Source organism: Zootoca vivipara, chromosome Z (assembly GCF_963506605.1).
Source record: "Zootoca vivipara chromosome Z, rZooViv1.1, whole genome shotgun sequence".
In the NCBI taxonomy this organism is placed as follows: Eukaryota; Metazoa; Chordata; class Lepidosauria; order Squamata; family Lacertidae; genus Zootoca; species Zootoca vivipara.
In genome coordinates, this window is record NC_083294.1 from 13,517,785 (window position 1) to 13,535,322 (window position 17,538).

Sequence of the window (17,538 nt, forward strand, 5' to 3'; positions counted from 1 at the left end):
GCCACATTCTCCTTGTATTCTCATCAGGAACATAGGAAGTGATGGGAATACAAGGCAGATGTGGCCAATAAACTTGAAGGGTGCTTCTTAGAAGTCAAGGGTCCTCAGATGACAGCCTCTGGGTCAGATATGACCTACAAAGTTCTGTGCAGTGCAATCTTACTTCAGTATTGTCTGCACTGACTGGCAGGAGCTCTCCACGATTTCAGACAGGGGGCATTCCCAGCCCTACCTGGAGATGCTAGGGATTAAACCTGGGACCTTCTGCATGAAAAGCAGGTGCTCTACCACTGCACAACAGCCCTTCCCCTAAACTGAGCTAAGGTTCCAGGCCTCATGGTTCTGAATTAAAGGCTGATTGAAATAGGAACACAGGAAGCTGCTTTTTACAGAGTCAAAGCATTGGGTCCGTCTAGCTTGGTACTGTCTGTACTGACAGGCAGCGGCTGTCAGGATTGAATCTGGTTGAACCTGGGACTTCTGTGCTGAAAGTACGATACTGTTGCTGAGCTGCAGCCCTTCCCCAACATCCCAGAAAGCTTTTTGTAGATGTAACTGCAATGGCCTTGCAAACCCCAGGTAAATCTGTAAATACATTATCCATAAAAAGCAAATCAGACACCTGGCTTCTCTCCCTATCTTGGGAAACAAAAGGCCTTGTGTCAATGACATTTCCATCACTATCAGTTATTTACATTACCTGGCTAGCCATGAGGCTGAATTACATAGCCCTGCTTTTGAATCTGTGTATCCTGAAACATTCTCCCTCCCCACCTCTTCCTGTTTTTATTCCCCCAGCCTCTTTTTCCATTCTAACTCATTTTGAGTGGCAGCAAGAAAACTTAGGGAGTCATGACTTCTGTTTTAAAACACCCAAGTCCAGGCCTCTCCCTCTGACCCATGAGGCTGTCCCCAGGCAGGGCACACCCTCATACCCAAGTCATGCCTCTCAGGTGTTCTCTCAGCTTTGTTATAAGAATTTAAGGTCAGTGGCACTGTGGGTTAAACCACAGAGCCCAGGGCTTGCCTATCAGAAGGTTGACAGTTTGAATCCCTGCGATGGGGTGAGCTCCCATTGTTCAGTCGGTCCCCGCTCCTGCCAACCTAGCAGTTCGAAAGCACATCAAAGTGCAAGTAGATAAATATGTACCGCTCCAGCGGGAAGGTAAACGGCTTTTCTGTGTGCTGCTCTGGTTCCCCAGAAGCGGCTTAGACATGACCCGGAAGCTGTACGCCGGCTCCCTCAGCCAATAAAGCGAGATGAGCACCACAAACCCAGATATGTCCGCGACTGGACCTAATGGTCAGGGGTCACTTTACCTTTTAATAACAAAAGAGTGGCCAAAACCCAGATAATGCAATCAGGTAACTTGCCAGACAGGAGATAAACAATGCACTCATGATTCTGTTTTAGACCACCCCTTCTGTGATGTATGTATGATGTTTCTGGGGGTGGTCTGGAGTTTGAAGGTGGGCAATTTAAAATGTCTATATAAGGGCAGGCACAGCTTTGTTCTGGGTTCCTCCTCTTTCCTGCTTGTGGTGAGTGAGGACCTTGTTGCAACAGTTTAACAAAGATCAGGCTTAATAGCTGCTTTGCTTCTCAATTTTCTCTGATTGGCCTCTGTTATTTTCTCCTACTGATAAGGAACCCACTTTATATGGGCTCTTGGATACCCCATAAGGGAAAAATGCCAGATTTTGTTTACAACAGCTTGCCTCACAAGGACAAATGGGGTGACCTGCCCCATAGGACTACAGATTCCCCACTCCTTTACTAGAGATAGTCATTTATTTCTATTTATAAAACACTATCTTTGAAAGGTATATTTATCTCCTCTTACCCTTATCTGAGAGAAAGTCTGTTTACTCCCCAGCTCACGTGAATGTATGCTGTTTGGTAGAAGAATGTGGTATAAACGTGATTGCAGACCCTCCAACTGCCCCAATTTTCCAGAGAGGGACCCAAATGTACAGAAGCCATCTGGTTTCTGACTTGATCCTGGAATGTTCTGTTTTTCATTAGGACGTCCCTATTTTCATCAGACAGATGTTGGAGGATATGGTAGGATATTTTTATATATGTGGGAAGCCAGCTAGAGTGGCTGGCGCAACACAGTAGGACATCCCCATTTTCTTCAGATAAATGTTGGAGGGTATGTTATTGGCCTCTGTGTGGAGTGAGAGTAAAGATAATAGGAGCCAACTCCTAGGGGCCGAGGTCCCTTCGCCTCCCATAAATTATTTGAGGGGGCCAGCCCCCCCCCAAAGACGATAGGCCATGGTTTGTGCGTGTACGACTTGTGATCAATTTTGCGGTGCGGGGCTTCCCTGCCACCCCCATTATTTTATTCAAGTTGGCACCTCACCCTGAGAACTAATTTGGGAGTATCTGCAGTACCCCAAGAGAGAGACAGGGTAAGGCTCCTGGAAGTTTGAATATTGAGTTTTCGGTCCAAACTCTAGGAAATCAATGCACCATGTGGTTGATTTCCATACTTTTTACTTCTGTGTTAGGCGTTATTCTCTCTCCTGTTTTAATTCTAAGCTGTTTAGTAGGTTGGTTTGTCTGTATTATTTTGTACAAACTTGTATGGTTGGTTTTTTTTATTAAAAAAGCATTGATTTTTTTGAAAAATGCATTTATTGATACGTATTTAGTTCATAAAGTTTATACACCACTTATAAAAACAACAACAACCTCAAAGCAGTTTACAAAAACGGATAAAACAATAGAATTATCACTAAGAAAATAATTTAAGACACTCAAAAGGTTAAAATAACAATCGACTAAAAACAGATTAAATCTCGCATCATATTTCTAAACATCCAGGTGGACTTGTCTAAACATCGTTTCTCACAGGTGCCAAAAGAGAGTACAGTGCAGGTGCTTGCCTGGTATCAATAGGCAGAGCTCCGAAGCATAGGTGCTTCCAGAGTAAAAGATTTATTAGAAATGTGGAATGGGTATCATGTGGCACCTGTAATAGTGGCAATTCCACTGATCGAAGCATTCAAGTGGACACGTGATAAGACGATCTCATAGGTTGTTTCTAATATATATATTTTGAATTTTTATACTTGTTCAGTTGGTATGTTGTGATCTACCTTGGGCACAATTTTGTGGGAAAGTGGAGTACAAATAAACACATGATAATTATATTAGTGACATGGGGAGTTGGGGGTGTCTGAATACTCCAAAACAGAGAGCAGAGAACCTCAACGCTAAGGTTTGTGCTCCAGTAACAGTGTGTTCATAGGTGCTGTGCAAGGCATCTTTGCTAAAAAACACCAGGGGTGGCAGAGAGAATCTAATGCATGATTCATTCAGAACAGTATATACAATAAGATAAGCAAAAATACATATTGACAGTGTTCTCTGAGAAGGCAGATGAGGTTTTGCCAGGGGGGGGGGCAACAGGGTGGGGCTCAAGCTTAGCCATTATGCTCTTCTTCTTCTTTGCAAATCTTCTTTATGCAGCATACCAGTGTTCCATGCTTAAAGTGGTTTTAGATGTTGTTCCTTCTCCCTAGGGCATCATGGGCACTGTAGTCGTGTTGGGGAAGACTAGTAGAAAATGTCCTACTCTCAGTAACCTACATTTCCTAGCATTCTTTGGAGGAAGCCATGACAGTTCAGCAGATTAAAAAAAATATCCCAGAAGGGCCTTAGCTCAGTGACAGAAAACTTGTTTTGCAGGCAGATTATATGGAACAGACTTAGGCTCCATTTGCACTGTACATTTAAAGCTGTTTCATACAGCTTTCAACTTTCATAGCCTCTCCAAAGAAATTATGGGAACTGTAGCTTGTTAAGGGTGTAAGAGATCCATTTTCCCTTCCCAGAGCTACAGTTTCCAGAATGGTTGAGCAACCAATCCCTCTTAACTTTGGGAATTGTTGCTCTGTTGAGGGAATAGGGGAGCCTCCTAACTACTATGCACCCTTACCAAACCACACTTTCCAGGATTCTTTGGGGGGGGGGAGAATTCCCAGAGTGCTTTAACAGCTCATCTGCCTTCCAGGGGAACTCTGGGAATTGTAGTTCTGTGAAAGGAATGGGGAGTCTCAAAATTACTCTCAACCTCCTTAGCAAATGACAGTTTCCTAGAAGCTGTGGTATGAGACAGCTTTAAATGTACAGTGCAGAGGGGGCCTCAAACCAAGTCAGGCTGTTGAGCTGCCTAGCTCAGTTCTGTCTCCATTGACTAGCCTCCCTTGAAGGAGAAGAAAATCTACAGGTGGGGAAAACTGAGCCTAAGCAATGGGCTCTCTGGAGGAGAACAATGCTGCTCTTCCTTGTGCTCCTTCATTCTCTCTCTCTCTTGATGTAGTCCAGGAGGACAGGAGGAAATTCATCTTGGGCTCACTCTCCTCTCTCCACAAGGATCTCTCCTGATGCCAACCATCTCCCCTTAGCTGAACTCAGAAGGCTGCTCTCCTCCTCACTTGAGGCTATGCTGACTCTCCCGGTGTCGCCGCAGATCCACCTTGCGCTGGAAGCCCTTGCCGCAGAGCTCACAGCTAAACGGCTTGAACCCAGTGTGCTTGCGGCTGTGCGTAATGAGGTTGGAGCTCTGGCTGAAGGCTTTGCCACAGACCTGGCATTTGTGTGGCTTCTCCCCTGGAAGGCAAAGAGGAGAAGTTAAAAATATATCAGCAGCTCTAATTAGTCGTATGATCTTAGCAGCTCGAATAGTAATTGTAACTCAAAGGAAACGAGCCCAAAGTCTTACACTGGATGCTTGGTATTATTTACCTTGGAATATAGGTATAATGGATAAAATTATTTTTGACAAGGACACTCCCAAAACTCCAAAGGTGCCCACTGGCCTAAGAGGTTTGGTGAACCACTACAGGGCCCCTGGGAAGCCTGTTGTTCTTACATGCCAGGAATAACTTCAAGGCCATAAATAGCAACACTCTAGAGGTCCCAGGCCCTAAGGAAGTCAGATTAGCCTCAACCAGGGCCAGGGCCTTTTCAACACTGGCTCCGGCCTGGTGGAACGTTCTGTCTCATGAGACCAGGGCCCTGCGGGATCTGATTTCTTTCTGCCAGGCTTGTAAGACAGAGTTGTTCTGCCTGGCCTTTGGCTTGGAATCAGCCTGATCCCCTCCCCCTCTTTCCTTTTCCTTTTGTGATGGATCGTTGTATTTTAATCCTGTTTTAAGTTGTATTTTAATCAATTGTTTTTATACCTGATGTTAGCCACCCTGAGCCCGGTCTTGGCCAGGGAGGGCAGGGTATAAATTATTATTATTATTACTACTACTACTACTATTAAGGCAAGGGGGAGACCAAACTGGCTTCTCTCCTGGATGGCAAAGAAAGGAGGTCAAAAGGACTTATTATATTTTATTTATTTATTTATTTATACCCTGCCCATCTGGCTGGGTTTCTCCAGCCACTCTGGGCGGCTTCCAACAGAAAAATAAAATAAAATAATCAATTAAACATTAAAAGCCTCCCTAAATAGGGCTGCCTTCAGATGTCTTCTAAAAATCTGGTAGCTGTTTTTCTCTTTGACATCAGATGGGAGGGCGTTCCACAGGGCAGGCACCACTACCAAGAAGGCCCTCTGCCTGGTTCCCTGCAACTTGGCTTCTTACAACGAGGGAACCACCAGAAGGCCCTCAGTATCCATTAGGTCACCAACATGGCACCCGGGGGCTCCAATGTGCCTTCCAGTACCTGTTGAAGTGTGTTCAAATCCCAACTTCACCATGAAGCTCACTGGGTCATCTATTACTTTGTCTCAACCCAAACCTACCTTGCAGGGTTGTTGTGAACATAAACTGGGGAGGGGAGAAACTATGAATGCCACTTTGAGCTCCTTGGAGGAAAGGTGGGTCTATTTATGTAATAATAAACAAGTAAAAAAACAAGTATTTCACCTGCATGTGCAGGAGACACATGCTGCAATAGACACATGAGTGAAATAGGCTGAACCAGCATCTCCCCATCCCACCAGCAGAGAGGCAACTCCTCCTCTCACCTGTGTGGATGTAGGTGTGCTTTTTCATGTCTGACTTCTGGTGGAAGCGTTTCCCACAGTACTGGCAGGGGTACGGCCTTGTGTCTGAGTGGATCAGCAAGTGGGTGGAGAGGGTGGAAGAGCGTTTGAAAGTCTTCCCACACATTTTGCATGCAAAGCTTTTCTCCTGTAACAACAAGATCAAGAAATCGAGACCAAAAGTCAGGCCAGTTGTCCAGAGATGGGAAACACCAACCCTGGAAATCATGCAAGTGAATACAAGCAGCTATTGTTGGGGTTGTTTTAGTCTGCAAAACCTAAGTAAATGTTTATGTTATTTCCAGTATTGTCGTCCAGGTTTTCCTCAGGTTGAAATTGATCACATAACTAATGACATAATTAATTTTGTTTGTTTCAGTGAATAGTGACTAGCGAGAGAACAACAATGTAGGTACTTTTTGCATTTGGAACTTTTTAGTTTAGAGAAAAGGCAGGGAAGAGGTGACATGATAGAGGTTTAATGTTCAGGACAGAAAAAAAGGAAGAACTTATTCGCACAGCTCATAGTTAAACTATGGAATTTGCTCCCACAGGAGGTAGAGATGGCCACCAACCTAGATGGCTTTAAAAGAGGTCTGGATAAATTCATGAAGGATAAGGCTGTTGATTACTACTAGCCATGATGGCTATGCTTTGCCTCTGCAGTTGGAGGTAGCACTGCTTCTGAATACCAATTGCTAGAAACCACAGGAGGGGAAGAAGAAGAAGAAGAAGAAGAAGAAGAAGAAGAAGAAGAAGAAGAAGAAGAAGAAGAAGAAGAAGAAGAAGAAGAAGAAGAAGAAGAAGAAGAAGAAGAAGAAGAAGAAGAAGAGTTTGGATTTGATATCCCGCTTTATCACTACCCGCAGGAGTCTCAAAGCTAACATTCTCCTTTCCTTTCCTCCCCCACAACAAACACTCTGTGAGGTGGGTGGGACTGAGAGACTTCAAAGAAGTGTGACTAGCCCAAGGTGACCCAGCAGCTGCATGTGGAGGAGCGGAGATGCGAACCCGGTTCCCCAGATTACAAGACCACTGCTCTTAACCACTACACCACACTGGCTTTTGTGCTTGTATCCTGCTTGTGGGCTTACCACTGGGGTCTATGGTTAGCCACTGTAAGAAAAGGATGCTGAACTAGATGGGCTATTGGCCTGATCCAACAGGGGATTATTGTGTTCTTATGTTCTAGGTTTTCATGGAAGCCGAACAGTAGCAGAATGGAAACAGATCTGATTGTGAGAGACACGGGACAGGATGGATATCACTGCCTCCTTTCACTCCTGACCTGAGAGTGAATGTTGGCGTGTTGCTCCAGACTCACAGCGTGCCCAAACGTTTTGCCGCAGATGTCACAAGCAAAGGGTCGTGTGCCGCTGTGGGATCGTCGGACATGGACCTCCAGACCATGGGGGGTAGAAAATATCTGAGAGGCAAAGAGATGTTTTTAGAACTGTGGCAGTTCAGTCTGTCTCATGTTCTGCTTTTCCACCTCTCCTTCTCATGGAGCAGGCTTTCCCCAACATGGTTCCAGCCCCACCCCCACTGATGTTTTGGACAACAAGTCTCATTAGCCGGTAGCAGGAGACAAAATGTTAAAGCCCTTTTCCATCCACCATACCAAGTTCCCACTCTAGATTAGACCTCCTATGCACCTGCAATTTAAAAAAAAATATATTTTTAGCCATTCAGCAGCATGAATTATGCTTCATCCATTCTAGGTTATCATGGCAGCTGGGTCCATGGAGACTATGCTGCCTGTTTGCTTCTTATCTAGTCAGCCTGTAGATTGGTAAATGAGCAATTTGTTTCAATGATGTAACAACAACAACAACAACAACAACCCCTTGTGGAATTATCTCCTTACAATGAAATAGGCCCTTATATTTGTTTTCTCATGAGAGAGGGGAATGCCTTTTCTTACATCAAGATGGGGAACTTTTGGCCTTCCAAATGCCCAGCTTCAGACCTTTCTAGCCCAGATGGTCATTAGATGAGCTGGGAACCTGGAAATGTGATCCTGAGCTTGGTTGTTTCCTCATTCTTCCCAATTCATTTTCCTTTTGTGTCATGTCTTTTTAGACAAATGGTCATTAAGCCTCCGTGGGAGCCTCTCTTGGCCAAATGGTGGGAAAAAATATTTAAATAAACTCCCATCAGCCCCAGCAGGTATGGCCAAGGATGATGGAAGTTGTAATCCAACATCAGAAGGGCCACGGATTTCTCACCTGTGGTCCACGGGGAACTCACCTTGCTACAGATCACACAGTGGTATGTCTCCATGTCCGGTGAGAATCTCAGGCTGTAGTCAAGGGGTGGCTCTGAGGCTGGGAGGAGGTGGCTCTCATACAGGCTAACGGAATGTTCCAGAAGGGTAGAAGAGATTGGCCTGTAGCTGTATGGAGGACGGAAGGCACTCCAAGCAAAATTGGGCTTGTAAAAGGTGGCCACACTTTCAACTGAGCCACTGTCTTTGGATTTCAGAGCTTGGACAGGCATCTCTGAGGTGAAATAGGATGAATCAGATTATCAGCCTGCTTGTAATTTACTTTTTTTGAACCATCAAGGGCTGTGGGGAGCATTTTTCAGCCCTAGGGCCACATTCCCTTCTAGGCAATCTTCCCGGGGCCACATTCCCTTCTAGGCAACCTTCCCAGGGCCACATGCCAGTGGCAAGCATGGCCTGAGGCAAAAGTGGATGGAGCCATACGTGCAGTGCTTTTTTCCTGGGGGTACGCAGGGGTACGCATACCCCTAAACATATTGTGAATCTTTGTACTTTTGTTCATTTACTGTATTTACTCCCCACAGCCCCTGATGGTTGATTTGAACTATAAAATGGTGGTTTTCTTGAGTCAAAATGAAAGTGCCTCTAAACATCATTATTTTTAGAAAATAAGCACTGCATACATGTAAATTTTATCTTTGTAGATGCAAAGAAGCACACACACCCTCTCCATCCTCCACCGAGGCAAACAAGGGCATATTCCAGCCAGGGGAAAACACTTGAGGTACAAAACAAGGGTTTAAATCAGCAGGACAGAAAGACTGTTTTAAACTCATTTTCCCATCAATACTTCTTCCTACAAATCCTAAAAGCAATGGTGCAAATTTGACCACTGGGCAATGCTGATGTGCAGCTAAACAGAGCATCACATGCACTGTTTCATTTTGACCCCCAGGGTTTCCAGCTCAGTGGGGCTTTCTCCCAGGCAAGTGAGTACAGGACCACAGCCTAAGTACTGTATGTGAATATTGGAAGCTGCACCCTGGACTTACATACGATAGGGAAGACAAGGGGCACAGGGACACTCTATCCAGCAAGTTCAGCACTTTCTCTTCTCAGACCTTTCCACCCAAGCTGAACTGGGAACTTGATCCTGAGCTTGGTTATTTCCTCTTCCCAATCAGTTTTCCTTTTGTGCTGTGTCTTTTTAAATAGTGATCTGGCTGCTGCCCTGGGAGCCCCCCCCTTTACACACACACACACACACACACACACACACACACACACATTATTTTAAACAGAAGAAGACCACTGATTCTTACCCAGCCTGCTCACCTGATATTGGAGGCCCTGACCCTGTTCTGGTCATACTGTGGGTAGGGAGGACATACTCTTCTTTGACTCCTTTGGGCCCATTTCCATCTTTTGGAGCAGGGCATTGTGGGCAACCAGTGCTGAGGGCCTCGCTCTCCTTGGGGATGTTGTGGCCGTGAATAACTGTGATCAGAATGCAGGCAATAGTTTTATTTATTAAACTCGAGACCATCTGCATGGGAAGTGGATGCTCTGCTGCTAAGCTACAATCCTTAGCAGCTGGCACAACCCAGTCAGATGGGTGCCATATAAATATTAATTATTGTTAGTACTGTTACTATTATTATTATTATTATTATTATTATTATTATTATTATTATTAGGTGATCCACAAATCAAACAAATAAATATAGTGTCACTATGATTAAACATTGGAGGCTTTTGCGTAACCAGCGTGGTTCCTAGATGACCCAGAGTTGTCTGACCCACCTGCAGTGGAGGGCACAACTGTTGCTGGGTCCCATTTCGGCACCAGGAGACCGTCATCCACAACTCGGTACTGGTGATAAGAGTGTGCCTTCTTACTCTTCACTAAGAAAGACCTTGGCATTTCCTGTTCACCTGGAGAGAACAGATCCAGAAAGATTGTAAAACCAGAATTACACATTATTATTATTATTATTATTATTATTATTATTATTATTATTATTATTACAGTGGTACCTCGGATTACATACCTGATTCATTCTGGGTTGCAGTACGTAACCCGAACAACCGCGAAAGCGCGCTTCTGCGCAGAACGCTTCTGCATATGCTCGCACGGTGAACCCGGAAGAAAACGCTTCCGGGTTCGCCAAGTACGTAACCCAAAAAGTACGCAACCCAAAGCGTACGTGACCCGAGGTATGACTGTATCATCATCATCATCAACAACAACAACAACAACAACAACATCAGTGTTTTTTTCTTTAAAAAAGTTTAGGGGTACTCTCATTTTCCTACTCATTTTGGAATACTGCCCCTCAATGAGGCCAAACTAAGATTCACAAAATGCTTAGAGGTATGGTGCCGCTGTGTCTCCCCCAGAAAAAAAGCACTGATCATAATAAAAATCACATGTGTGGATAAACGGCAGTGGGTGACACAAGTGGTCCCTGATGCATTCCATAATGTTATGCAAATTTTATTTGCTGCTGCTACTACGGTACTACTACTACTAATGTTTCCTCCCATCTGCTCAACCTGAACTCATGAAAAACCAACCCTGGGAAAACAACTAGCCTAGGGACAATGCAAGCCTGCAACTTGAACATGTGTGCAATAGCACTTTCCTCTCCTGCAATTGATTCCCAGTAACTTTTATTCAGAGGCATGATGGCTCTGACAGAGGCAGTAGAACATAGCCACTGTGGCTAGTCTTGTGCTCGTTGTTTAATAATAAAATAAATAAATAAATAAATAATTTATTATTTATACCCCGCCCATCTGTCTGGGTTTCCCTAGGCACTCTGGGCAGCTCCCAATCAAATGTTAAAAAAAAAACACCAATACAGTATTAAACATTAAAAACTTCCCTAAGCAGGGCTGCCTTCAGATGTCTTTTAAAAGTAGGGTAGTTGCTTATTTCCTTGACATCTGATGGGAGGGCATTCGACAGGGCAGCCATCCAAGTGAATGCCCACCTCTGCCTTCTGTGGGAGCAAGTTTTATAGTCTAACTATGCACTGCATGAAGGACTTTCTTTTTATCTCTTCTGAATCCGCCAACATTCAGCAGAGAGAGAGAAAAACCTTTTTCTGTCCACTTTCTCCTTGCCATGCATATTTTTATAAACTTTTATCGTGTCACCTGTTACTCGCCTTTTCTCCAAACTAGAGAGTCCCAATCGCTGCAATATTTCCTCACAGAGGAGTGCCCTTCCTGAACCTTTTCCAACTCTGCAACATCCTTTTTGAGAAAAGTCACAGAATAGTGCCCTGATTGAGATTCATTACTAAGGGAGTGATTAATTCTTTAGAGGAATCTCTGTGCAAAGAGCCAAATAACAGTACATCGGCCACAAATTTAGGCACAAGAGATGATTGTCTATTGAAAACTTCAGGAATTATTTCTAATTTTGCATCCGTACATATACATTAGCCATATGCAAAGTTTATACAAATCTGTGCCCTCTTTTCTGGAGTGCCAAAAGTCCTCCCTGGACACTGCATAGCTCTTATTTCCCACATACTTCATAAAATATGCGCAAGCAAATCTCTTCTCGCCCCCTCCACCCGCTGCCTTGTGATAAGTAACATAATCCATGGAAGAACCTCAGGGTAACATACTGGAAGGCAATCAAGTAGTCTCTCATTTGCATGGTTGTTTTGCATTTTCTCCTCCAATTGCTCCGTTCAGTAACCGTACAAACAAATGTTATATTTTGCCTTGGGGAATATGTACTCAATCCAGGCTCTCAAGATTCTCTGCTCCCACCACTCCTGTCTCCCAGGTCTGTTTAACTGTAAAGATATTTTAACTGCCCTTGGGTCAATATGGATTGTAGCCAACGTAGACATCGTTCACATTGTACATTGAAAGCACTTTTACACCAGTTCAGACACTCATGGCTTCTCCCCCAAAATGCTGGAAGCTGCAGTTTGTTATACTCTGACAGAGGCCTGTATTCCCCCCTCAGACCTAAAATTTCAATAATTTCCTAGGAAGAGGGGTTGGGAACGGTAGCTCTGGGACAGGAAATGGGGTCTCCTAGTAGAAAGTTAACAAACTCCGGCTCCCAGAATCCATGACTGCTTAATTTGGCAATGTATGGTGTGAACAGTGGCGTAGTAATTGGGGGGGGGGCACACCGCCCCGGACAGCAGGCTGGGCGGGGGGCAGCAGGCTGTATGGGGCTGACCACCTCTGATGGCCGCCGATGCCACTGCCACGCGAAGCCGCCACCGCCATGGAGGAGAAGCCTTGACATAAGCGAGACTGCCTCACTCCGTGGCTTGCTCGTGGGGTTTGTCACGTCACCGCATCGCATGCCTCCTCCTGTGTGCGCATGCGCCACGTGCCGTGACACGTGTGTGATGCATGCACACGTTGGACACCCAGCCCCGCGGCGGGGTGCCTTCGCGTTTGCCGCCCCGGGCAGCCAGGCGGCTAGCTACGCCGCTGGGTGTGAATATGCATTCTACTCAGAGTAGACCCACTGGAATGAATAGACCTAAATCAGTCATGTCCATTAATTTCCATAGGTTTACTCTGAGTGGAATTAACATTGGATACAGCCCTACATTTTGAAACAGCCCCCAATATGGTTAATTTTTGTTGGCTTGTATTTGGTGTGTGTGTGTGTGTTTAAATATTATAGCTCATCTTTCATCCAAGGATCTCAATGTGGTGTACATGGTTGTTTCTTCCCCCAACCCCTTCTTCCATTATATCCTCTCAACAACCCGGTCAGGTAGGTTAGGCTGAGACATGGCACTCAAAGGCACATTCTCGCCCTGTCTAGCAATTGGCCTAGCAATTCACAATTCTGGCTGTTCCCCACCCAAAGTGTGAGAAAGACAAGGAGCACAGATTGTGGGCGAGTGTGGTTTTTTGAGAGAGAAAAGATACTACAATATCATAGCACATAATTGAGAATTTATCTGTGACAGGAGATCATCTATGGTATGATAAGCAACAAAATTTAGTGTTGCTAAGTCTTGATTTGGCAGGAGAAGAGAGCTAGTGTGCTGGGAAGATTCAAGAACAATCGAAGAAACATTTAAACATTTCAGTGTAGTGTAGTATAGTATTGTATCAAAATAACTTTTTAATTGCAGAATATGGATAGCTATTTCTTCAGAATGAGATACGGCAAGCTCATACCTCTCATTGAGTTTGTATACATACAAAGGTACATATGTAAGAGGCTCATTTATAATTATATTTTGGAAATGATTCATGTTCTTATGTAGCTGCATTGTTTTATACTTTCTGGGTGCCGCATCTGGGCTGCACCCACACAAAAGTACCGAATTCCTACAAGTGTGGAATAAGTATTATGCGGCATCTGTAACAGGGCCAGTGTTCTACGTTGTTATAAATCAATGTTATCTACGTTATAAATCAGGAGTTTTTGTTTGTTTGTTTGTTTTCCATTGTATTTCTTATCAATAATAAAAAGGTGTGTCGTGAACAAATATTTATTCTGAAAGTATGGCCCAGATAAAAAAAGTTTGAGAACTATTATTATTCTTATTATTATTATTGGGTTGCCTTTCACACATATGTCTCAAAGCTATTTACAGTCACATCATAAAAAAGTTTTTAAAAATATTTAAAACTAAAATGGTTTTAAAAGCAGTATGCACAAAACCACAACTGAAAAGCAGTATGCACAAACCAAAACCTGAAAATATAATTTATAACCAATATAAAATGAGCAGAAAGAGACCTTTTCGTTTTGCACTGAAATCCTCTGACTGAAAACTGTTCAGTGGGGATTACTCACAGCTATTGACTAAAGGAGTGCAGCCTCAATTCTCTTCCAAATTTCTTTACAATAGGTTAGGGTTGCAATTCTTCACCTGCTTTCCTGAGACTGTCAAAAGGGGTTGTTCTTCCCAGTACCATTCTAGCAGTCCATCATAGTTTCCCAATAATTCCATAGTATGGTTTATAAAATCATAGAATTATAGAGTTGGACTGGACCAAGGGTACATCAAGTCCAACTCCTTGCAATGCTTTCCATTAATTATTTTGTTATTTAATGGTTTTTCCCAAGCAGTAAAACTCAGGGATATTAGGTTATTTGTTTAAATGAAGAATCAACCTTATTTCTCCTGTGCTAACAAGGCTTATCCCTGGCCAGAAACATCTTGGGACAGTTGAGCAAAGTCCCAACTAATTTTATTGCATTTACTGTATATCCCATCTTTTTCTCCAATTTGCTCAAGGTAGCCTACACAGTTCTTCTCCGGCTCTTAATTTAATCCCCACAACAACCCTGTGAGGTAGGTTAGGCTGGGAGGCAGTGACTGACCCAAGGTCACACCTATTGAGCTTAATGGCTAAGTTGGGATTTGAACCCTGGTCTCTCCCAGGTTCTAGTCTGAAACTCTATACTACACCAATTCTGTACACAGGGCGGACCCATTGAAATCTATGGCTTGGAACCTACTAAGTCCTCCTCAGAGTTACCTACATAAGTTGTGTCCATTAATGTCAATAGGTCTCCCTCTTGAGTAGGATTGAAGGTAGATTTAACCCAGTGTATAATTATAGAATCATAGAATTGTAGAGTAACCCCACTTACCTGGGAGTCAGCCTCACTGAATTTGGTATTTGTCACAAGATTTACACACCTCTTGATTGTAATAATATCTCAAAACAGTTTAGAAAAAGTATAAAATAATATAAATACCAGTTAAAAAAGAGATTATGTTAAAAACAGGTTAAGCTAAAAAACAACAACACCCACCTAGATTAAGATACATGCCAGCTTTCTACATGTCTGAATAGGCTTGCCCAAACAAAAATGTTTTAATGCAGGTTCTTTCTAGAGTACAGTGAGGGCACCTACTTGAGGTCAGCTGGCAGGGTGTTCCAAAGTGTGGGTGCAGCCACACAAAAGTACCAAATTCCTACAAGTGTGGAATAAGTATTATGCGGCATCTGTAACGGCCAGTTCTGCAGATCGAAGCGGTTGAGTGGGCATATATGGGGTAAAGTCATCTTGCAGGTAAACTGGTTCCAAGTTGTTCTGAGTTTTATACATATACTGAATGGCAACACCTTGAACTTGGCCTGGTATCAAACTGACAACCAGTGCAGGTCTCTGAGCAGAGGTGTCGTATGCTGAGAGGGTCTCGGCAATTGGGCTGCGGCTTTTTGCAATAATTGCCGCTTCCGAATCCAATGCAAGGGCTCTACTGAACTCAGCAGGGCTTTTTTTTCTTTTTCTGAGAAGACATGGTTAAGATTACACTGCAAGTTACTTAATTCCATAGATTTCAATGGGGTCCACTCTGAGTAGAACCAACATTAGCTCTCACCCATAACTTAAAACCCCCCACCATATAGTAACTTTTATCTGCGACCCTCTTCTAGCACAGCTTTTCAGAAGATTTGGTTTCTGTTACGTCAATACAAGATTTAACCTAGCTCTTAGAAGTGAACTGTAGGTCCTACTCAGTGTTGGTCCTCCTCAGAGTAGATCCATTGAAAAATGTGGACATGACTTAGGCCCGTTAATTTCAGGGGGCTACTCATAGCTGTCAAGTTTTCCCTTTTCTCGCGAGGAATCCTATTCAGCATAAGGGAATTTCCCTTTAAAAAAGGGGAGAACTTGACAGCTATGGGGCTACTTTGAGTAAAACTTTGGATACAATCCTTTTTAAAATTATTATTATTAATAATGAAGGGGGGAAATCACCTGTTATTGCAGAATGGCTGAAAGCAGACTTGTTTTCTTTCCTCAGGGACGATCCTCACAGTGAAGTTTCCTTCTCTATAACTTTTCCACAATCTTGTTGTCAGCTGAAGTTAGATACATCTCCCTCTTTCTTCCTCTGTTTCCCGTTCTTCACTTTACCTCATTCCCCTCCCTGATTTTTCAATCTGATTACTCATGTCAAAATCTGGTGGTGAACCAGGCAGCCAATGAGGAACTAAACCCCTTGACAGCATTTGCTTATCAAAACCTCCCAGGCTTCATAAACTTGAAGAGAATATTGTGTTGCTCAAGTCCAAGAAGCGACACCCTTTCGCAGACGGTTGGTGACTTTTTATTTTTTATTTGGCAGAGTGTTCTTTCGAGATACTGATTTTTTTTAGAAATGGCAAAGGAAAATATAATTTGCCCAAGCATACACGGCTGAAAAACACGCTGGGCTTTGTGTAGGAAAAGTAATATTGCTATTTTTTCACTTAGGTCATTTATGCTAAACTCATGTCAGTCATGATGAATTTATTGGGTGGCTTTACAAAATCCATCCATTTCCTCAGACCCCCCCCCCAACTCCATAACTGGCAATGTGGGGAATTACAAAAATACCGCCCTGCCCTTGCAAAGCTGTTAGGTTACTGAAATAATAAGAACATAACTAGAGCTCTGCTGGATCAGGCCAATGGCCCATCTAGTACAGCATCTTCTTCTCACAGTGGCCAGCGAGGAACTTGTAGGAAACTTGCAAGCAGGACAAGAGCACTCTTCCCTCCTGTGGTTTCCAGCAACTGATATTCAGAAGACTGGAAGCAGAACCTAGTCATGGCTATCTGTTTAACATTCAGTTTCATTGAATATTCACAAGTTCTGGAATTATGAAAGAGGGATGGGTAAAATGCTTTGAACCCTCTAAATGGGAAACACTCTAAGTGTCCAATTATATCTAAATACAGACGCTGTGGGTTAAACCACAGAGCCTAGAGCTTGCCGATCAGAAGGTCTGCGGTTCAAATCCCCGTAATGGCTTGGGGCTCCCATTGCTTAGTCCCTGTTCCTGCCAACCTAGCAGTTCGAAAGCACGGCAAGGTGCAAGTAGATAAATAGGTACCACTCCGGTGGGAAGGTAAACGGCGTATCCGTGCACTGCTGTGGTTCGCCAGAAGCGGCTTTGCCATGCTGGCCACATGACCCGGAAGCTGTACGCCGGCTCCCTTGGCCAGTAAAGCAAGATGAGTGCCGCAACTCCAGAGTTGTCCGCGACTGGACCTAACGGTCGGGGGTCCCTTTACCTTTACCTTTACAGACTTAAAGATGATCCTCGGTGTCAAGGACCATTGTGCAAATTTGCTTGTGATCTTTTAAGAGGTGTTTGCATGCATAGCCATCAGACAAATAAACGACTTTCCAAAATACATAGTAGATTTACTACTACTACTAGGATAATTTATTCATATATTGCTTTTCAACACCCCACAAGTCCCCCAAAGCAGTGAACTACATATTAAAACAACAAAATACAGAATGGAGTACAATAAAGTGGCCTAACAGACTGATCATCA

General features: G+C 43.7%; 1 protein-coding gene across 1 annotated transcript; it reads right to left on the reverse strand.

Moving 5' to 3' along the window:
- Nucleotides 1-2,645: 2,645 nt before the first annotated feature.
- On the reverse strand, nucleotides 2,646-16,096 carry GFI1B (growth factor independent 1B transcriptional repressor). Its single transcript, XM_035102216.2, has 7 exons — nucleotides 15,968-16,096; nucleotides 10,045-10,176; nucleotides 9,577-9,738; nucleotides 8,265-8,515; nucleotides 7,303-7,440; nucleotides 5,997-6,162; nucleotides 2,646-4,624 (listed from the first exon to the last, which is right to left on the reverse strand). The coding sequence occupies exons 2-7, from the start codon at nucleotides 10,163-10,165 to the stop codon at nucleotides 4,446-4,448; spliced, it is 1,017 nt and encodes a 338-aa protein (XP_034958107.1). The 5' UTR covers nucleotides 10,166-10,176; nucleotides 15,968-16,096; the 3' UTR covers nucleotides 2,646-4,445.
- Between the last annotated feature and the right edge of the window lie 1,442 nt (nucleotides 16,097-17,538).